Genomic DNA, 17,012 nt, shown 5'->3' with positions numbered 1-17,012 from the left:
CATTATCACCATCATACATTCTGTCAAGATACATGAAACTAAATTAAACTGGTTCTCAGTTACCTGATTAAATAAAGGGTAAAAGACAAAATGAAATGACAAATAATGAATCAAGGCCATTTGCATTATTGTACAAGTCTAATAGGCTTTTTAAAAATAGAAGAACAGAACTCTTGAATGTTGTCGGTTTACCTGCCGACAAGCCACAGTAAAAACCTTCCAGCAGCTGGCTGATGGAATCTGTTCCTCTCACAATAAAAATAAATTAGTACACAATGCGTTAGAAATCATGATTTATTCACTCCATTGAAATGTGAGTGTATACAGACCAGTAAAGTGGAAACGAATGTGTAACCCTGGCTACAACGATGACATGTTATGGTCTGCCATTAGAAGTTTTAAAGGTGGGATTCAATTCAATAAAAAAATAAAGTTTGGAGTTGGAGTAAAGTTTAAGTCTGGCCATAACTCTTTTTTTTTTTTTTTTTAAGATATTTTTTATTATGTTTGTTACATAATGTACTCAAAAAAGGGTACTTAAGCCACATTATGAGCTCTCACACACACACACACACACACACACACACACCTTTTTTCATCACTCAACAAAAACAATTTCTCAAATCCCAGAATGCATAGCAATAACAGACAATATCCATAAACAATCAATAGTATTTATCATAAAATGCCATTGATTGAAGCACTCTCTAAAGTCTCTTACAGTTTGAAAAAGATAAAAGATTTCCACTCATATTTCATGTCAAATCAACAGAATAGACTAAATCATTTGGCACATTCCCACTGATAAGATATAATTCAGAACTATAACTTATAGTCTTCAGTACTGTACTATTATTAGTCCACAACACTGTGTTGAAAGTTAATCACCAGGGAGACGATTGTGAAATCGTAAATTTTAAATGTAAAAAAAATAACCAACTAACAGAAACTGGGGGCGTTGCAAATCTTCAGCCAAACCCATGTTTTTCTGTGTGGAGGCACACTATGCTCAGCCTTCCTTTTTCCTTCCCCGGATCCCAAAATAAAAAAAGTGGAGGTTGAACTTCCTCTTTTGTCTGCTGTGGGAAACTCAGAAGAGAGGGAGATAACAAGGAGAAGAGCATGTTGTTTTCTGGAGGCAGAACTGACCTAAGATGCAGAGTTAGGAATTTAAACCTCCGATCCAATAGAGTAAAACATTTAAATGCAGGAATGTACCTTATCATAATGATCTTCCCCCGTCTTTTCTGACATTCTTCAGTGTATGCTATCTCACAAAGCAGGAATGACTTTATAACATATTAATAATAATAATAAAAAAAAATCCAAATCAGAAGTCACACTTCCAGTCCAAGTTTTCATGTTGTCCTCCATACGATAATCAAGTGGGTCTCTGAATTTCAAGTCTCCCATCTCACCTTTGAGAAAATCTTGGGAATAAACAACCTCTTCCTGCTTCCTGTCCCCTCCCTTCCCTGAGGTAAAAGACGTGGTAGCATCTTCACTGGAGTTAAACCCCATGGTAAATTCCTCAGTGATCATTTTAATCAATATGGTCATTGTTTTATGATCTAGGAGGATAAAAATGATTTCATTGCAGTCATTGGTATTCCATAGAATCATGATTGACAACATTCTGGGAAGTGAATCCAGTGGCTCCCATTCCAGTGGCTCCCATTCCATTTCCTATTGTCCTCCATATAGATGGACCTTGACAAACGAAACTGTCTCAAAATAGTCTTTGTGTCCCTTCTCGTAGATCACATAGACATACTTCCGGTCCTCGGTGGAACCACTGTCTAGTGATGTCATACTGGAGTAGCCGCTCGGCCCCGCCCATATCTGGACCGCATTAGCCTCCCAAGACGTTCCATTGGTCAGCGACCAGCGTAGGGTCAGGTTAATTCCTGGAGGAGAGAGAGAACTGGTAAAGATAGCAATGGTAACGTATTTACTGTTGATGGGTTAACCTGTTCATTTCTGTGGGAAATCATTATCTCTCTTAAAAACAACAATAAATGTAACTAATCTCCAGGTATTTAATTTAGGATGAAGTTGTATTAGCGGTGGTGGACAAACGTCCTGGAGTCCCTGTGGGAAAGTTTCAATTTCTACCAGCACCAGAAGACTGAGGCTTAAAGGGGTAGTTCACCCCCAAAATACCTTTTTTTCTATTGATTACTGACCATCTGGAGCCTTGAATTCATAGATATTTTTTTGTTTTTGTCACATTCCTAAGCCAATAATTTGATTATAATAAATGTGTCCCCATTGATTCCGGTAGGAGACACAAATGCATTTGTGTCTCCTACCGGAATCAATGGGGCTAAATTTATTATAATCAAATAATAAAGGAAGGAATGCGACAAAAACAAAAAAATATCCATGAATTCAAGGCTCCATGGGGTGAGTAATCAGTAGAAAAAAAGTTATTTGGGGGGTGAACTACCCCTTTAAGTACATACAGTACTACATATAAGTACAGTAATGAGCAGGGGAAATGTCTGTCTAGGTGTCTTAAGATTTAGAAAAATACACTTTTAATGAACATAATAAAGTGTCTGTATCTGTATAACAATTACTGACATTGCCTTAATGTGGCAATAATACACAACGTGTGGATGTGCGGCACATCGAGGTGAGATTTGAATAGTCAAATAATTACATTACTTGCTCAAGTATCCTACCCTGTTCATTACATCTTTGAGTCTTCTTCTTCCATACCCAGTTTCGATATATTTGTGGTTAATTGCTCAGCCCTACTACAGAGCATAAATAAAGCCTTACTGTGGTCAGAGCTGGCTGGGTTGGTGAAATAGAGCACTCCCTCTTTCTGCAGAGCGCCGGCTGCCACTGCAGGGTCCACCAGAGTGTAGTCGAAGAACAGCTCCTCTATGGGTAGAGAAAGACCCCCGTCCAGGCTGCGTACCACCACACGACATCGACAGTGGTAATTCATCTGGTTCCGTACATTAATGACAATACTGCCATCTTCCATCTCAAACGGCTGTGGACAGACAGAGGAACATGACAGGCAATAAAATAACAAAAGAAAAAGCCATTATTAGAATCAGAATCAGGTTTATTGTCACATCACAGGTTTACAAGGTAAAAAAGTGGGTGAAATTCGTTTTTGTACATCGTTCCCATCGCAACGTTAATTTCCATAGAAAGAAGAGGGGGGGGGAGAAGAAGAGGGGTGGGGGGCAAGTGGGAAGGAGATCAAAACAAGAGAACAACAGAAGGCCAGACAAGTTATCTACATATTTACAAAGTACCTGAGATAATAAAAAACTAAGGTACCTGAGCATAGCAGCAATGTATGTATGTATTAACATTGCATTCCTAAGAAGATATCCTTATAAACGTTCATTCTGACACACTATAGCCCAATTTATACTTTGCATGTCACTCACTCGACAGTGTCACTCACTGAAAATAACGCAATGCTTCGTGTTTTTCACTTGAAAATCTGTAATCTTCAGGGAGTGACACCAAAAATAACACTTTAAAGACTTCCAGCACCTACCCAAGCAGCGCTCTACAGCCTGCAATCCACAATGAAAATGACTTTAAGTCACAAAGTAGAAAAGACAAAAAAGGAATTTGCCTTGGGGAGCAGAATGGAGTGAGTCCATTCTTTAGTATTTTGTCTTTGAGACAGATAGCAGTAAAGCTGAGACAGTGTATGAGAGACCGACGATAGGAAAACCGAAAGGGAGACAAAAGTGTAGAAGAGACTGAGGTGTAAGTCTTCAGACAGTAATCAAGCAGAGTAAGGATGTAAGGATGTGTGTTTCTGGAGGTGAGCAACTTAAATCACTTCACTACCGCCAGACACAGTGTTCAGCATCAGATGTACCTGACATTCATCAGGGTTGAAGTCCAGAGCTTTCTTCTTCTGGTTGTAAGGAATACTTTTCAATGCTGCACCGTTGTACCAGTTACGTCCATGATCATCACTCAGGATACAGAAGACTCCGTCCCCCTCCAGAGTTCCATGACCGCAAACCACCAGTCTTCCTTTAGCTGGGGAGTAGCGCTTCTGTAATGCAAAAATACAGAGATTAGAGACCGATATTAATAAATGATACACTTGGCGTGTCTGGCGACTCTGCCAGTTAGTGAAAAACCCTATGCTCCTTGTGAGTGCAAGGACCTGGTTCAAATCAACCCCTAAATCATCGGATACCAGTATAAATACCAACAGCTTAGTATTTATGCTACCGTTTCAGTTTCACCTGTAAAGAACACAATTTAAAGCGATAGTTCACCCCCAAAATGACTTCTTTCCTATCGATTAGTATCGGTAGGATACACAAATAGTCTCCTTTGTATCTCCTACCGGAACCGCTGCCTACCGGTCCGCTGGTCACCAAATTATTGGCTTAGGAATGCAAAAAAAAAAAAAAATCTCCATGGGGTGACTATCCCTTTAAACTGTAGTGTTTTTTTTGTTTGTTTTTTACCGTGTCTACATTTAATGTAAATATGGAAAATACATTACATAACTGATATGGAAAAAAAAAAAAATGTTTAAGTACACAAAGAGAAGACTACAAACCTCAAAGATCACTTCAGTTTGTGTCTATTGATTAATAGACAGTTAATTAAGATCATTTAATTTGACTGAGAGCACACAGAATGTTTTTGAGAATTATGAAAAGGCCTACAAATTCCTGGTGGAAATGAAAAGTAAGGACTATCTGGCAAAAAATCCAAAATAGCATGCAGTGACTGGCGTGCCACAACAACAGCAGCAGCAGCAGTGGAACATCTTCAGCCACTCAGGAAAGCAAAAACCATAATTAAGCGAGCCCCTGCCAACTGCAATGACAGTGACAGTGAGAAACACTACCATCTGGCACCACATTCAGTGTCCCAAGACTCAAGAGCAAAAGAAACAATCTCTACCATATGCCTTACAGATGTTTTACTCAGCATAAACGGCTGGGCAGACCTGTACTCTTCAAGATACTTTATTTCTGCAGTGGGTTCAATCTGCTGGAATGCATGTTTTACAGCAGACATTGCACAAACTTTAAAATGTTATATATTATACAGTACTGTACATGGAGAACTCTGAAGGTACAACTTCTAATACAGCACATTAGATAAACTCAACCCAATTTAACCAATAAAATGGATATTATATAATAATAACCCTCACATGAGTACAGAGAGCATTGGCATACAAAGAGGACAAATTCATGGCAGCCTGCATTCTGCTGTTTTTCAGATGTCACTTTTCATCATCAGATTAAACTGACTTTGTACACAGAACAGCAGGGAACACTGCAATAATACTTATATACTTCTATTTTTGACTGTAAGGTGATATTCAGTAGTAATTTTTCCTCCTTTTACATTACATGTAGACATAATGAATAATATAAGTGCATGATTCTAGGCTCCACCTTTATTATGAAGTTAGATTAGATAGTTAGTTAATTATATTGGTATACAAAAGGTTACACAGCAAGCAAGCATGTAGCAAAATAAACATATATATTGGATTGGATTAGCCATTTGTGAGAATAACCAAACAGAACAAATGAAGAGGTGATGATAGCGTGTCTCATGTGATATGAATGGCTTTTCAAATCGTAATTTTATTGTCTTAGTTACAAGTTAACATTTTATAGTGAATCTAAGAAGAACACCTTCATTCTGATGTAGCTTACCTGATGTAGCAGTCAGCTGACAGAGGTCTGATAAGACCTCAGTAAACAATATCACAACTCCACTTCATTCAAAATATTTATACTCATATTCAATAATTAATGTACTTTAGACAAGGTGGTGTGTAATCAAATCAAAGTGGGATACATCCTCATCAAAACACAGATCTTTGATATTTGATGTGGTATGATCTGAAGTTCCATATTATAAAATCAAAAGTTATGTTTTTGTTACATAAATACGATATATTAAGATATGTCATATTTGTGTTCAGACAACTTGTGATGAGCATTTACCATCATCTTTACTTATTACCTTATTTTACCCACTCTTTTATGGTCTGAATTAATCACATGATTTATTGATTGAATGATCAAAAAATATATAAACAGATTAAATGACTATGATTGATTACGTTAGTTGCAGCCGTAATCTGCATAACAAGTACAAGTTATTACCTTGTTGTTAACGGTCTCTCACCTGGATGCCAAAGCCTGGTCCAGGAGCGAAGTTCTTGACTCCCAGCTGAACGGAGAGGTTCCTGGGTGGGCTCCAGCTGAGACCGTCATCCATGCTTTCCACCATCATGGTGCTGGAAGGGCTGCACTGGTATTCATGGAAACACAGGGAATAGACCAGTATGACAGAACCGGCATCCTCGTCTGCCACGACTGCCCCGAGGTTCAGACCGTCTGCAAGCGATCCGTCATCTACAATGAAGGAAGTGGGGGACCATGTAGCACCTAGAAGGAAGATGGAGAGGCGTATTATAAATCTGTATATGATGCATATTAATTCAAATCCCAACCATTTGCTGTCATCCAACAGTGCTATGTTTGCTTTGTGTGTTGTTGGGGCGTGTGTAGATACTTAATTGATCCCCAAGGAAACTCCAGATGTGTATGCGTATGCGTGTACATTGTGTGTGCACATTCTGTCTTTCCAGGGGCACTGATTGGAGCCGTTGCATGCAACTGTCCAGGATTTACCTTTGTCTATGGATCGTCGCATTGCAATAAACTTTGCTCCGAGGTCGCCGGAAGAGCCCTTCCTGGCCTCAGCGAAGGCCAGCAGGCTTCCTTTGGGAGTGAAGGTAAGCAGAGGAATCCTATAGGCGCAGACCTCCCCAGCTCCTCCGCTCACCCACAGCAACTGTTCCTCATACACAAGCGGATCGATCTGGAGTGTAGTGGTAGAAAGCAGCACACAAGGAGAGAGAGAGAGAGAGAAAGTTATAATTAAAATATAGAAAGAGTGGATTGGTCAAACTGAAGTGAAAACCTCTACTGACAATAAGAAAAAAACTACAGCGCGATGCGAGAGTGTGGTCTGGCCAACACCAACTCGGGACTCCTGAATCGCTGCCCTCCACACTCTCCTATCTAACATCTGGGTCTTGAGCTCTAGTCTACAGTGTTGTTAGCTAAGCTGTAGTGCATCTACATAAGTGGTGCGCTTCTTGCCTTTCCTGGCTGTGCCCTGGGTTGGCTCTCACAGTGTCAGTTTGCTTGCCACCAGTTCGGGGTGCCTGACGCAGTGCCCTGCCAGCCTCATCCTTCTCTCTCTGACCTTGTCTGTGACCCGTGGTAGATCCCCATACACATTTTCTGATGTGGTCTGTCCATGCAACACCTATAGTATTTATAGCCTTCTTGTGTAGACTCCATCCAGGGCCCTTTACTGTTGTGCTGTGAGGGTCCATGTCTCTCAGCCCCATACAGCAGTACTGACTCCACTGTAGCTATAACTACAGGATTGACTTATTGATTGATTGGTTGAATACTTTATTAGACAGAAATGAAAACAGCATGGGTACAGTCATACATTTGGGTTAAAAGGATAACACTAAAAGTCCTGGGGACTTGTTTCCAATGTGGTCCTATGAATGCAATTCATCAACATAGCATAACAAAATAACACCAAAATACAATATGTTCCTACATTATAACCACAAATAATGATTATAATTCACTTTTTTGAGAACTTTGAATATAACTACAGAGCTGTAGACTTTTTAGTCTCACTGCTATAAACAAACGAAACGAATATGAAACAATACGTTGAGTAAAGCCTCATAGGTCCGGGTACTACCCGGACCCTCATACCTTGCCATAGTTGAAGCACCGACACGGAAGCAACGCAGAGAAAAGAAACGTCAGAACGACCAGTCCGCCCATCGCTGTCCTGTTTGAAGGGCTTGGTCCACAGAAGTTCCCTGAAATTATATTGCAATCAAGTGGTTCAAGAAAACCCCAATCTGCAAACTAAACCTGTAAACTGACTAAACTCTCTAGTCGTTTTCCCTGCATCTCTATTTACAGCACCTTCAGTCATGTGACCACAGTCATGTGATCGCTGTGGGTGGACCCTTCCAAGCCCCATTTTTTGGAACCTCTCCCCCCGCTGAGATGAGTGCGACACCGGCGAAAATTGGCCAATATTGTTGATTCGTACGTTTTTTTCCGCACATCGTATCCAAAAAGTAAAGGTATTCGTATTCCCCCCTGCTTTCAGATGTTTTGAATTTCAGCGGTCAGGAAATTTTAACTGATGGGTTGAATTTCTAAATTTACTTGAGTAGTACAAATACATCAATATGTATAATGTACTTAAATTAGAAAGTACTCATGCAGAATGTCCCATTTCAGGCTATTTTCAAATGGCCGAAATCTATATAGGGCTGAAGTGGTTAATGTATGTTTTGTAATAATAATCAAAATCTACAAAGTAACTATAACTAAAGTTTTCAAATACATGTAGTGCTAGTGGAGTAAAAGTACAATATGTGCTTCTGAGATGTAGGCTACTACTGGAGTAGAAGTAAAAGTACTGAAAACTGGAAATACTCCAGTAAAGTAAAAAATACCTCAACATTTTACTTAAGTACAGTAATTTGAGTAAATGTACTTACTTTACACCACTGGTATCTATATGTTAGGATTGTTCAGTATGACCTTGAGTTTGCAGAACAATTTGACAATGCCTCCCATGTCAGAGTGTTTCTGACTTAAAAATTGTAAAAACAAACAAACAGTGACGGACATATTATTATTATTGTATATATATGAATACGACGTTATCAGCTACTCTATGTAATAACTACATGCTATGTTAGATTATATAGCATGTAGTAGTGTATTAATTATATCAACACACAAAGCAAACATAGCACTGTTGGATGACAGCAAATAATAGAACTTTACCCTCAAAATCTCCTCAAAAGTCCACATTACACTGACTGTCTTTGCCCACAAGAGGGCAGACTTTACAATTTGCCATGGTTTATTACTAGGAGCCCTCAACAAGCGTGTGTGTGTGTGTGTGTGTGTGTGTGTGTGTGTGTGTGTGTGTGTGTGTGTGTGTGTGCCTGCGTGTGTGCGTGCCTGCGTGCCTGCGTGCGTGCGTGTGTGCGTGCGTGCGTGTGTGTGTGAGAGAGAGAGAGAGAGAGAGAGAGGGAGGGGAGATGGAGAGATAAGGGGAGAGGGGAGGAAGTGAGAGGGAAACTAATATGTGACAGTTCCACAATTCCACAGTTTCACACCACATCATGATGTCTAGCAGAACAACAAAGGTCTTTGGCAGAATATCTACTTGTACGCATTCTACGCAAACTACCACAACGCTATGAAAGCAACAGACTAGGTAAGGAAACTGGCTGTTTTAATGTTTGTATATGGTGTGTGTGTGTGTGTGTGTGTGTGTGTGTGTGTGTGTGTGTGTGTGTGTGTGTGTGTGTGTGTGTGTGTGTGTGTGTGTGTGTGTGTGTGTGTGTGTGTGTGTGTGTGTGTGTGTGTGTGCGCGTGTGTGTGCGTGTTCGTGTGCGTGTGTGTGTGTAGCCTCTATATATTCTTTTTTGTTTTCTCACAGCGTAATTATATCAAGACCAATGTACTGCTACTGATTATGTTTTTTGGTTGAGAATGTATGGACTATGCTGGTGTTTTTTAGAAACGCCACAAAACATAACATGAATATGAGTTGTTTATACAGCTATGCATAAGAATAATGACTAGGTGCATTAATGCACTCATTCATTGTTCTATCTCAGTTGAGAACCGTACAACACATTCCAACAGTCATGTGTTGTAGTTGAGCTGAGTCACACGCTAATAAGAGAGAATGAGAGAGAGAGAGAGAGAGAGAGAGAGAGAGAGAGAGAGAGAGAGAGAGAGAGAGAGAGAGAGAGAGAGAGAGAGAGAGAGAGAGAGAGAGAGAGAGAGAGAGAGAGAGAGAGAGAGAGAGAGAGAAAGAAAGAGAGAGACAGAGAGCGAGCAACAGAGTATGTGAAAAGGGTGGAAGGGTGGAGAAGGATGGAAAAGACTTAGTTTGGTTTGAAACATTTCAAAGAGTCTGATGAGAATGACTCATGAGTACTTTGCGCCTGGATGTTAGATGTGAGACCTCAAGACAACGTGAAGACGAGTTCCTTTTGTAGGAAAAAAGAAGTTCAACACAACCAGGAAGAGACAATAATGAAGCACTATCGCCTTCATTACAGAGAGTGGAACCTTAACAGTCTTATTAAAGTGAATTGGATGTTAGTGGACTTTCATCTGAAGTGCAAGTAGGATTTTGTTTTGTTTTTAAACATAATGCTTCACATGTCTGATGTCTCCATTTAGTCATTACCATCTTTAGATACTCAAGCCTGCCTCAGCTAGTCATACCACATCGAATGTGACACAAACATGGATGTAATCTGTCTACCTTACTGCCGACACAGTGTACTACTTGCTTGGTCTATAATCTCAAGTCCCAGTGTCCCAAGTTCTGCAGTCTGAGGCATTGTATCACCACGGACTGTTTCCTCTTTCTAGCAGTGAACCACTGAGACAAGCTTAACCACTTACAACCCCAGCATCCGTATTTTGGTGGAAAACTTTAGCAGAAAATAGCTGATCTACAAGTTCACAATGCATCGTTGCGATGCATTGTGAACTTGTAGATCGGCTATTTTCAACGAATATATTTAGTGTAGAGCGATCACAGAAAATGAACTATTGCAGAGCCCTGAGGGACTCCGGTCAACCAAGTAACCAAGGGTTTACGTGGTTAAGATGTGCTGATGCATGTGCGTACGCAGCTCTTCTCCCTCCCCCATTTGAACAGCTGTGATGCAAACTGGCACTGATGAGGCCTCCTTGTGACTACAAGGGGAGGAAGTGAAAATGAGAGTGCACAGGGAGAGAGAGAGAGAGAAAGAGAGACAGAGACAGACAGACAGAGAGACAGAGACAGACAGACAGAGAGATTGAGGCAGAGAGAGGCAGAGAGAGAGTGAAAAAGAGTGCAGAGTTTACTTGGGAACACAAGTTGACGTCCTCAGACAGAACTTTCACACCCCTGTTATAAAACACACCCGCGAGAGAGAAAGAGGAGGTGGGGGGAGGGAGGAGAGAACTAACTATGAAGTTTTCTTTCTTTCTTTCTTTCTTTTAAATGGATTTCCCCTGTTTGTTTTGTTTTGTATTGGTCAGAGTGTTGGATCGGTAAAAGGAGCAGCAGTGTTTCATGCTGAGTTGAAGACACCCCCCTGGTGAGGTTTGTTATGATCGACCTTCTATCTATAGATAGCTTATCTTCCATTAACCACTTTCCGAGCCCGACGGCCTTTGCTGCGTGAGTGTGTGTCATTCCCTGTGTCTCAGAAAATCCCTATAGAGGAAATAAAACTGCTATACTGGTCTCACATGACTACTCTGACTGAAGGTGTTCCATATTCAGTGGCTTTTCAAATTCCTTTTATTCCACTGTCACAAATGATGTCTGTCATTAGACACAGATACATCTCTGATTTGAAGCAAGTTTCAAAATACCAATTAAACTGTCAGCATTCCTTACCTTCCAAGAGCGTCTGCTAAATGCCTAAATTGTACATTGTAATTTCATGTGCCAGGTTGACCTCATCATCATTGAAGTGACATAGAAACAGTAGTTTATCATCCATGCAACAGCGATCACTTCCATCAAATGCAGTGTGTCCTATACAAAGGCCCATCAGCAATTAAAATGCTAATAACAGCACTATATATGTCGTCTTCAAATAAACATTTTATCAGCACTGTTGAAAACATGTACTGTTCTTAGACAGGTTAAGACTATATGTTTAGGACCCCCCCCCCCCATTATGAACACTGTTGAATTGTTCTGTCACCTTGCTAGTGAGTCATGCATGTCCTTGGTGTGATTAAAATCGGCAAAACTGTACACCCTGTGCAATTTCTATTTGTGAAGCCAAACAGAAACATATTTTTTATTTACATGTTCCAACGCTCAATGCCAAAAACACAATTAAATCGTTAATCGTATGACAATGAATCATCAAGTAAACGTTCATGATCGTGACAGCCCTAGTAGTGATGTGTACTTGTTGTCCACCATCAGGACCTGGATGATGGATGATGAGAGCAGAAACTGTCAGCTGACGGAGGAGGATGAGAGAGCACCTCAGTCCAGGCAATCTGGACCACAGACGCAAAACACCAACACACCCAGATGGTCCAATGGTAAGAGTCTGAAGCCTGATTCATACATGGTTGTATGACGGTGTCAGACACTTAAATAGCCCATCTACAAGCTCTTGTAGATTGGTTATTTTAATGTACAATACTTTCCATAGCTAGTAAGCAGGGACACATTAATAGCACTACACATTAACGCCTCAGTCACCATTACTGTATCACAGTCATACTATGTTACTGTTGCTGTTAACTGTTTAGCAATGAATTAGTAGTTCATTAAACCTCAATATTAATTACAACTTTTTACCCTGGGAAGTAAAGTAGAGAACAAATCCTACCTTATACCTGTAGCTATGTGGCAGCAATTTGTTAGTTAGTTATCCTGTCAACTTCCCTAAGTACCCCACCTGTTAGTGGCCTTGATTTAGTAATCGTTATTCACAAAGGTCTATATTTATCAAATCTTTGAATGAGAGACAGAGAGAGAGAAAGAATGAGAGAGAGAAAGAATGAGAGAGAGAGAGAGAGAGCGAGAGAGATAGAGAGAAAGAAAGAGGTCTTATTTGCAAAATGACAAGACAAACAAAAATAAATATGAATAAAAAGACAATGAAAACGGATGAAAACAGTGATCGAGACCTACACTGTAATAATGATTATATGTTATTTCATGTTTAATTGATGTATCTGTCTGTCTGTCTGTCTGTCTGTCTGTCTGTCTGTCTGTCCTGTCTGTCTGTCTGTCTGTCTGTCTCTCTCCTCTCTCTCTTCCTCTCTCTCTCTCTCTCTCTCTCTCTCTCTCTCTCTCTCTCTCTCTCTCTCACTCTCTCTCCTCTCTCTCCTCTCTCTCTCTCATCTCTGTCTCTCTGTCTCAGGTCAATGTGTGTTAGCAGTACCCTGCAATTCCATGCTAAACCCAACCTTTGATCTTTCATCCTGCCGGGCCATACTAGAGAGAGATGGCTTTCAGGTCAACAAACAACTTTCTTCATCTCTCTCACACACACGCACACGCACACGCACGCGCACACACACACACACACACACACACACACACACACACACACACACACACACACACACACACACACACACACACACACACACACACACACACACACACACACGGTAGTCTTCCATACAAATAAAAAGTTAAAGACACAAACGTACAAATAACTTCCCAGCCTAATAATGACAGTGTCAGACTCTTTGTCTTACGTCATTAGATTCCCGTGCAGGACTTTGAGGCTGCTCTGGGATTAGCGCTGGATGTCCCCTCGGTCAGAAGATACATGGCATTCAATTCTGCCCTCTTCCATTTCATGCTGGCTCCAGTAAGTACGTTCGCTCTGCATTCACACCACATTGTGATTTGTGCGGCTTCCGAAAATAGTGTGACGGGTTGTGAGCTGGATCGGCTATATTTTCGGCGAGTGACACCGTTACGACAAGGAATAAATCAGACTTCACTACGAATAGCAGCCAGCGAGGTTAACGCAAAATGTCTGCTTACCTGATGAAGAATAATGCCAGTGTGTTGACAGTGTATGGATCTCTAATACATTTGCAATGCATTTACAGTGACTGCATTTACAGAATATTAACAGTGCATTTCCAGTATCATTTACAGTGTATTTTACTTTATATTGACAGTATTATTTACAGTGTATTGACAGTATTATTTACAGCAGGGGTCTTCAACAGGGGGTCCGGGACCCCTAGGGGGTCCCAGAGCTACTATTGGGGGTCTGACTGAAATGAACAAAAAACATGAATTTACACAACACTGATGAGTCTATGAAATCTATTAAAAAGTGTCCTTGGGCTGAAAACGTTGAAGACCCCTGATTTACAGTGTATATTGCCAGTATCATTTGACAGTGTATTGACAGTGTCTCTCGTCTCTCCAGGTATTGTACGTGGTGCTGTGGTGTGCTGCGTCTCCACCTTGCATCGCTACCTGACTGTCACAGACTACTGGGTCCTGTGTCGGTCTGTCAGCCTTATCTCCATCTTCCTCACCACCGCCATCATCTTCATCCTCCACCACAGTAACAAAGAGGTAATTATACCAACCCTCAGTATGCATTCGCAATACGTTGAAACTAAATATAATACACATGATTATAACGCCCAGAAACGGCCAAATAAGACATATAACAACTTCTGTGAAACTTAAAGCACTATATCAGTGTGATACATTGTACATAAACAGACAATTTTTCAGGTTACTAGATTTTGTCAATGTTTGCTAAACATTGGCTAAACGGTACTGAAGAACTAATGGACGTTTAAATTTGATCTATAAATCAATTTATTTTCAATCAAGCATTTTTGCTAGATTTTTTTAATTAATCCTCAAAACCAAGCTTTTGAAAATAGTGGTCAGCTATGTCAAGTATATAGAACGAGCACACCATTCAAAGTAATAGGGCGACCGAATAGAGCATTGAATTCAATGGACAAGTGGCGCCCTGTTCTACTCGGTTCCTCAAGCTCTATACCGTGAGTGATAGTCAATGAGCTAAACATGCCAAATGGACCCTTAAATGGACCCATAACTCTCTGTTACAAACGGACAAATGAACACTGAGGGTTTACTGTGTGTATGACTATTATTTATGTTCTTACAGAATTTATTCCAACATTGTGATAATGAGCATGGTCCTTGTGTGTTTCCTTCCTGTGTCATTAGATCAATGTGAATGTGGATGTGCGTCTGATTCAAGTCAACGAGAGGATGAGTAAACACAAACTGTTAGTGGGCGTGGCCGACTGGGTCCAGAACTGCGCTGGAACTCTACAGGTACAGTACACTGTTCATTTAACTCAGAGAGGGTACAAAATAAAATATATACATTTTGACCCTCCCTGAGTTACAAATGGATAAATAATATTACATCATTACTTATGTCAGATAATAACATAATATATTCCAACATTATTGTGATAATGTGCTGATGATTTCAGCAGCCACATGAACTCTGTCTCCTCTTATCACTCTCCTCATCTTTCACTTTCTTTTTAACGTCCTTTTCTCAATCCCTCTGCATCTCCGTCCATATGCCTCCCTCCTTTCCTCTCGTCTCCTGTCTCAGCTGATGTGTGTGTACTGGGACATGTCCTGCTGTTGAGGACACTGACAGAAACTCTAGAGGAGAGCAGCTCCGTGGCAAACGACACCCAGGTGAGTAGAGAATACAGCTGTCACTTCCTCTGTTCTACTGCGGTTCTAAAGATTTTCACGGCGAGGCTCTTAAGCTGGCTCCAGACCACCTAGAATAGTGGTTCTCAAAGAGTTAGGGGACCCTCAGGGGTCCTTGAGAGGATTCCAGGGGTCCCCAGCAAAATGAGGGACCAGTTTTATTTCACTATTATTTTCACCACCCTAGAAGGTCTCCAATGAGAGATTGTCTTTGGGGGTCCGCGGCCTAATATGTATCAATTTAGGGGTCCGTGACATGAAAATGTTTGAGAACCACTGGTCTAGAAGAGGATCTGTCTGTGTCTGTCCGGGGCTTATCTCGCAGCCCGCTTGACCGATCAGTGCCAATTTTCTTGTGCATCCTGACAGTAGGCCAAGGTACATCCATGCATTTGTTTAAATCATTTAAGTTTCTAATGGAAGTCATGTTTGTCTTCCATTGGAAAAACTTCAGCAAGGGCAGCATACAACAGTTCACTATACACACAAGCATTACAGGCAAAACAACATGAAACACAGTGTAAAACAGGCATAAAAGAACAGTATTCCTTATGTTTGTGTAAGGCAGAGTTCGAAGACTGGTTCACAGGACATTGAACATCACCATGGCACATCAGTAAGAATGTATGGACAACTGATCGTTACTTTTAAGCCCTTCATTTTCACTGAAACACAATTACAATACAGTTCAACAATAATAACATCACAATTAACAACAATTAGGGTACCTAATAAACAATGATTAGCACTCTAGAGGGATGGGTAGCCTACCACTAAAGACTAGAGTACTAAGCAAACATATGACAATACACTAAGTAATAATCAATATTCTCTATAGGCTAGTGATTACTGTATTACCCAATACTACAGATAAGTAAACTATGTGCACTGTGCATTACACACGATGAGGAGCAGAACTCTGTCTCCCTGCTCTTAATGGTTAATGATGGTTGTCTAATTGTGTTGAGCAGGGAGACAAATTTAGCAGAGTCTGACGCCAGGATAAAATATTATATCTACACTTGTACATTCTATAATAAAATATTGGTTCAATCTATTGTGAGTTATCTGACTGATCTGATACCGTAAGTCAGCATAATACAAATGAGGAAAATTAACCCAGGTTGAGAGAAAAGCAGCCTTGTCCTTCAAAGCATTAAAATGTACTGTTTCTTTACCAGAAGAAACTGAAGGAGAGGATGTCCCATCTCATCCTGGTGACAGAGGTCAAGCCTGTTGACCCTGTGGTCAGATGGTCAGGGGAGGAGGGGGGTTCAGAAAGAAGAGAGGCCTCTACTGACAGACACGGGGAGGAGACAGGGAACAGTAGCTCTTCTAACCAACGGGAGGACTCTAAGATCACGACAAACTACAGCCTCGTTCCTGAAACCACATCACCTGCTCAGTAGAAACCCTGTACACCACAATTCACCTCACATAACACAATGATGAAATTGATCTGAAATATATATTTGACAGTAGATGAAGACATGCTTTGCTATTTTTAGGTCTGTCCCCGACTAAGGATTTATAATAGTCGAATCTGATTGGTCAAATGTTGCCTATAGTCGACTAATAGTCGACTAATGCAACACAATTTTTTTTATATATATATATATAGTTATATATATATATATATATATATATATATTATTTATTAAAAC

General features: G+C 40.4%; 2 protein-coding genes across 2 annotated transcripts in view; one reads left to right on the top strand and one right to left on the bottom strand.

Moving 5' to 3' along the window:
• Positions 1 to 660: 660 nt before the first annotated feature.
• neu1 (neuraminidase 1) lies at positions 661 to 8,011 on the bottom strand. The gene is made up of 6 exons (XM_080442998.1): positions 7,788 to 8,011; positions 6,672 to 6,861; positions 6,163 to 6,425; positions 3,863 to 4,045; positions 2,788 to 3,007; positions 661 to 1,907 (listed from the first exon to the last, which is right to left on the bottom strand). The coding sequence occupies exons 1-6, from the start codon at positions 7,857 to 7,859 to the stop codon at positions 1,687 to 1,689; spliced, it is 1,149 nt and encodes a 382-aa protein (XP_080299124.1). The 5' UTR covers positions 7,860 to 8,011; the 3' UTR covers positions 661 to 1,686.
• A 1,174-nt stretch (positions 8,012 to 9,185) lies between these two features.
• The window catches only part of tmem268 (transmembrane protein 268), a 9,554-nt gene continuing 1,727 nt past the window's right edge, over positions 9,186 to 17,012 (top strand). Inside the window, 11 exon segments of the mRNA XM_080442083.1 lie at positions 9,186 to 9,324; positions 11,160 to 11,223; positions 12,067 to 12,188; positions 13,019 to 13,113; positions 13,370 to 13,477; positions 14,054 to 14,081; positions 14,084 to 14,205; positions 14,839 to 14,949; positions 15,242 to 15,272; positions 15,275 to 15,330; positions 16,530 to 16,754. Coding sequence (XP_080298209.1) covers positions 12,074 to 12,188; positions 13,019 to 13,113; positions 13,370 to 13,477; positions 14,054 to 14,081; positions 14,084 to 14,205; positions 14,839 to 14,949; positions 15,242 to 15,272; positions 15,275 to 15,330; positions 16,530 to 16,754 — 891 coding nt within the window. The 5' untranslated portion in view covers positions 9,186 to 9,324; positions 11,160 to 11,223; positions 12,067 to 12,073.

Source organism: Gymnoscopelus braueri (assembly GCF_963280865.1).
Source record: "Gymnoscopelus braueri genome assembly, chromosome: 11".
Lineage (NCBI taxonomy): Eukaryota > Metazoa > Chordata > Actinopteri > Myctophiformes > Myctophidae > Gymnoscopelus > Gymnoscopelus braueri.
Note: the sequence above shows the minus strand (reverse complement) of the source record. Positions and strands in the feature narration are given on the sequence as shown.

Excerpts from the sequence above, each read along its gene's own strand:
- neu1 (XM_080442998.1), bottom strand. The coding sequence starts at position 7,859 with ATGGGCGGACTGGTCGTTCTGACGTTTCTTTTCTCTGCGTTGCTTCCG. Across the intron at positions 6,862-7,787 it reads GGTGCTTCAACTATGGCAAG|ATCGATCCGCTTGTGTATGA; the intron begins GTATGAGGGTCC and ends ACTACACTCCAG. Across the intron at positions 1,908-2,787 it reads CCCAGCCAGCTCTGACCACA|GAATTAACCTGACCCTACGC; the intron begins GTAAGGCTTTAT and ends TCTCTCCTCCAG.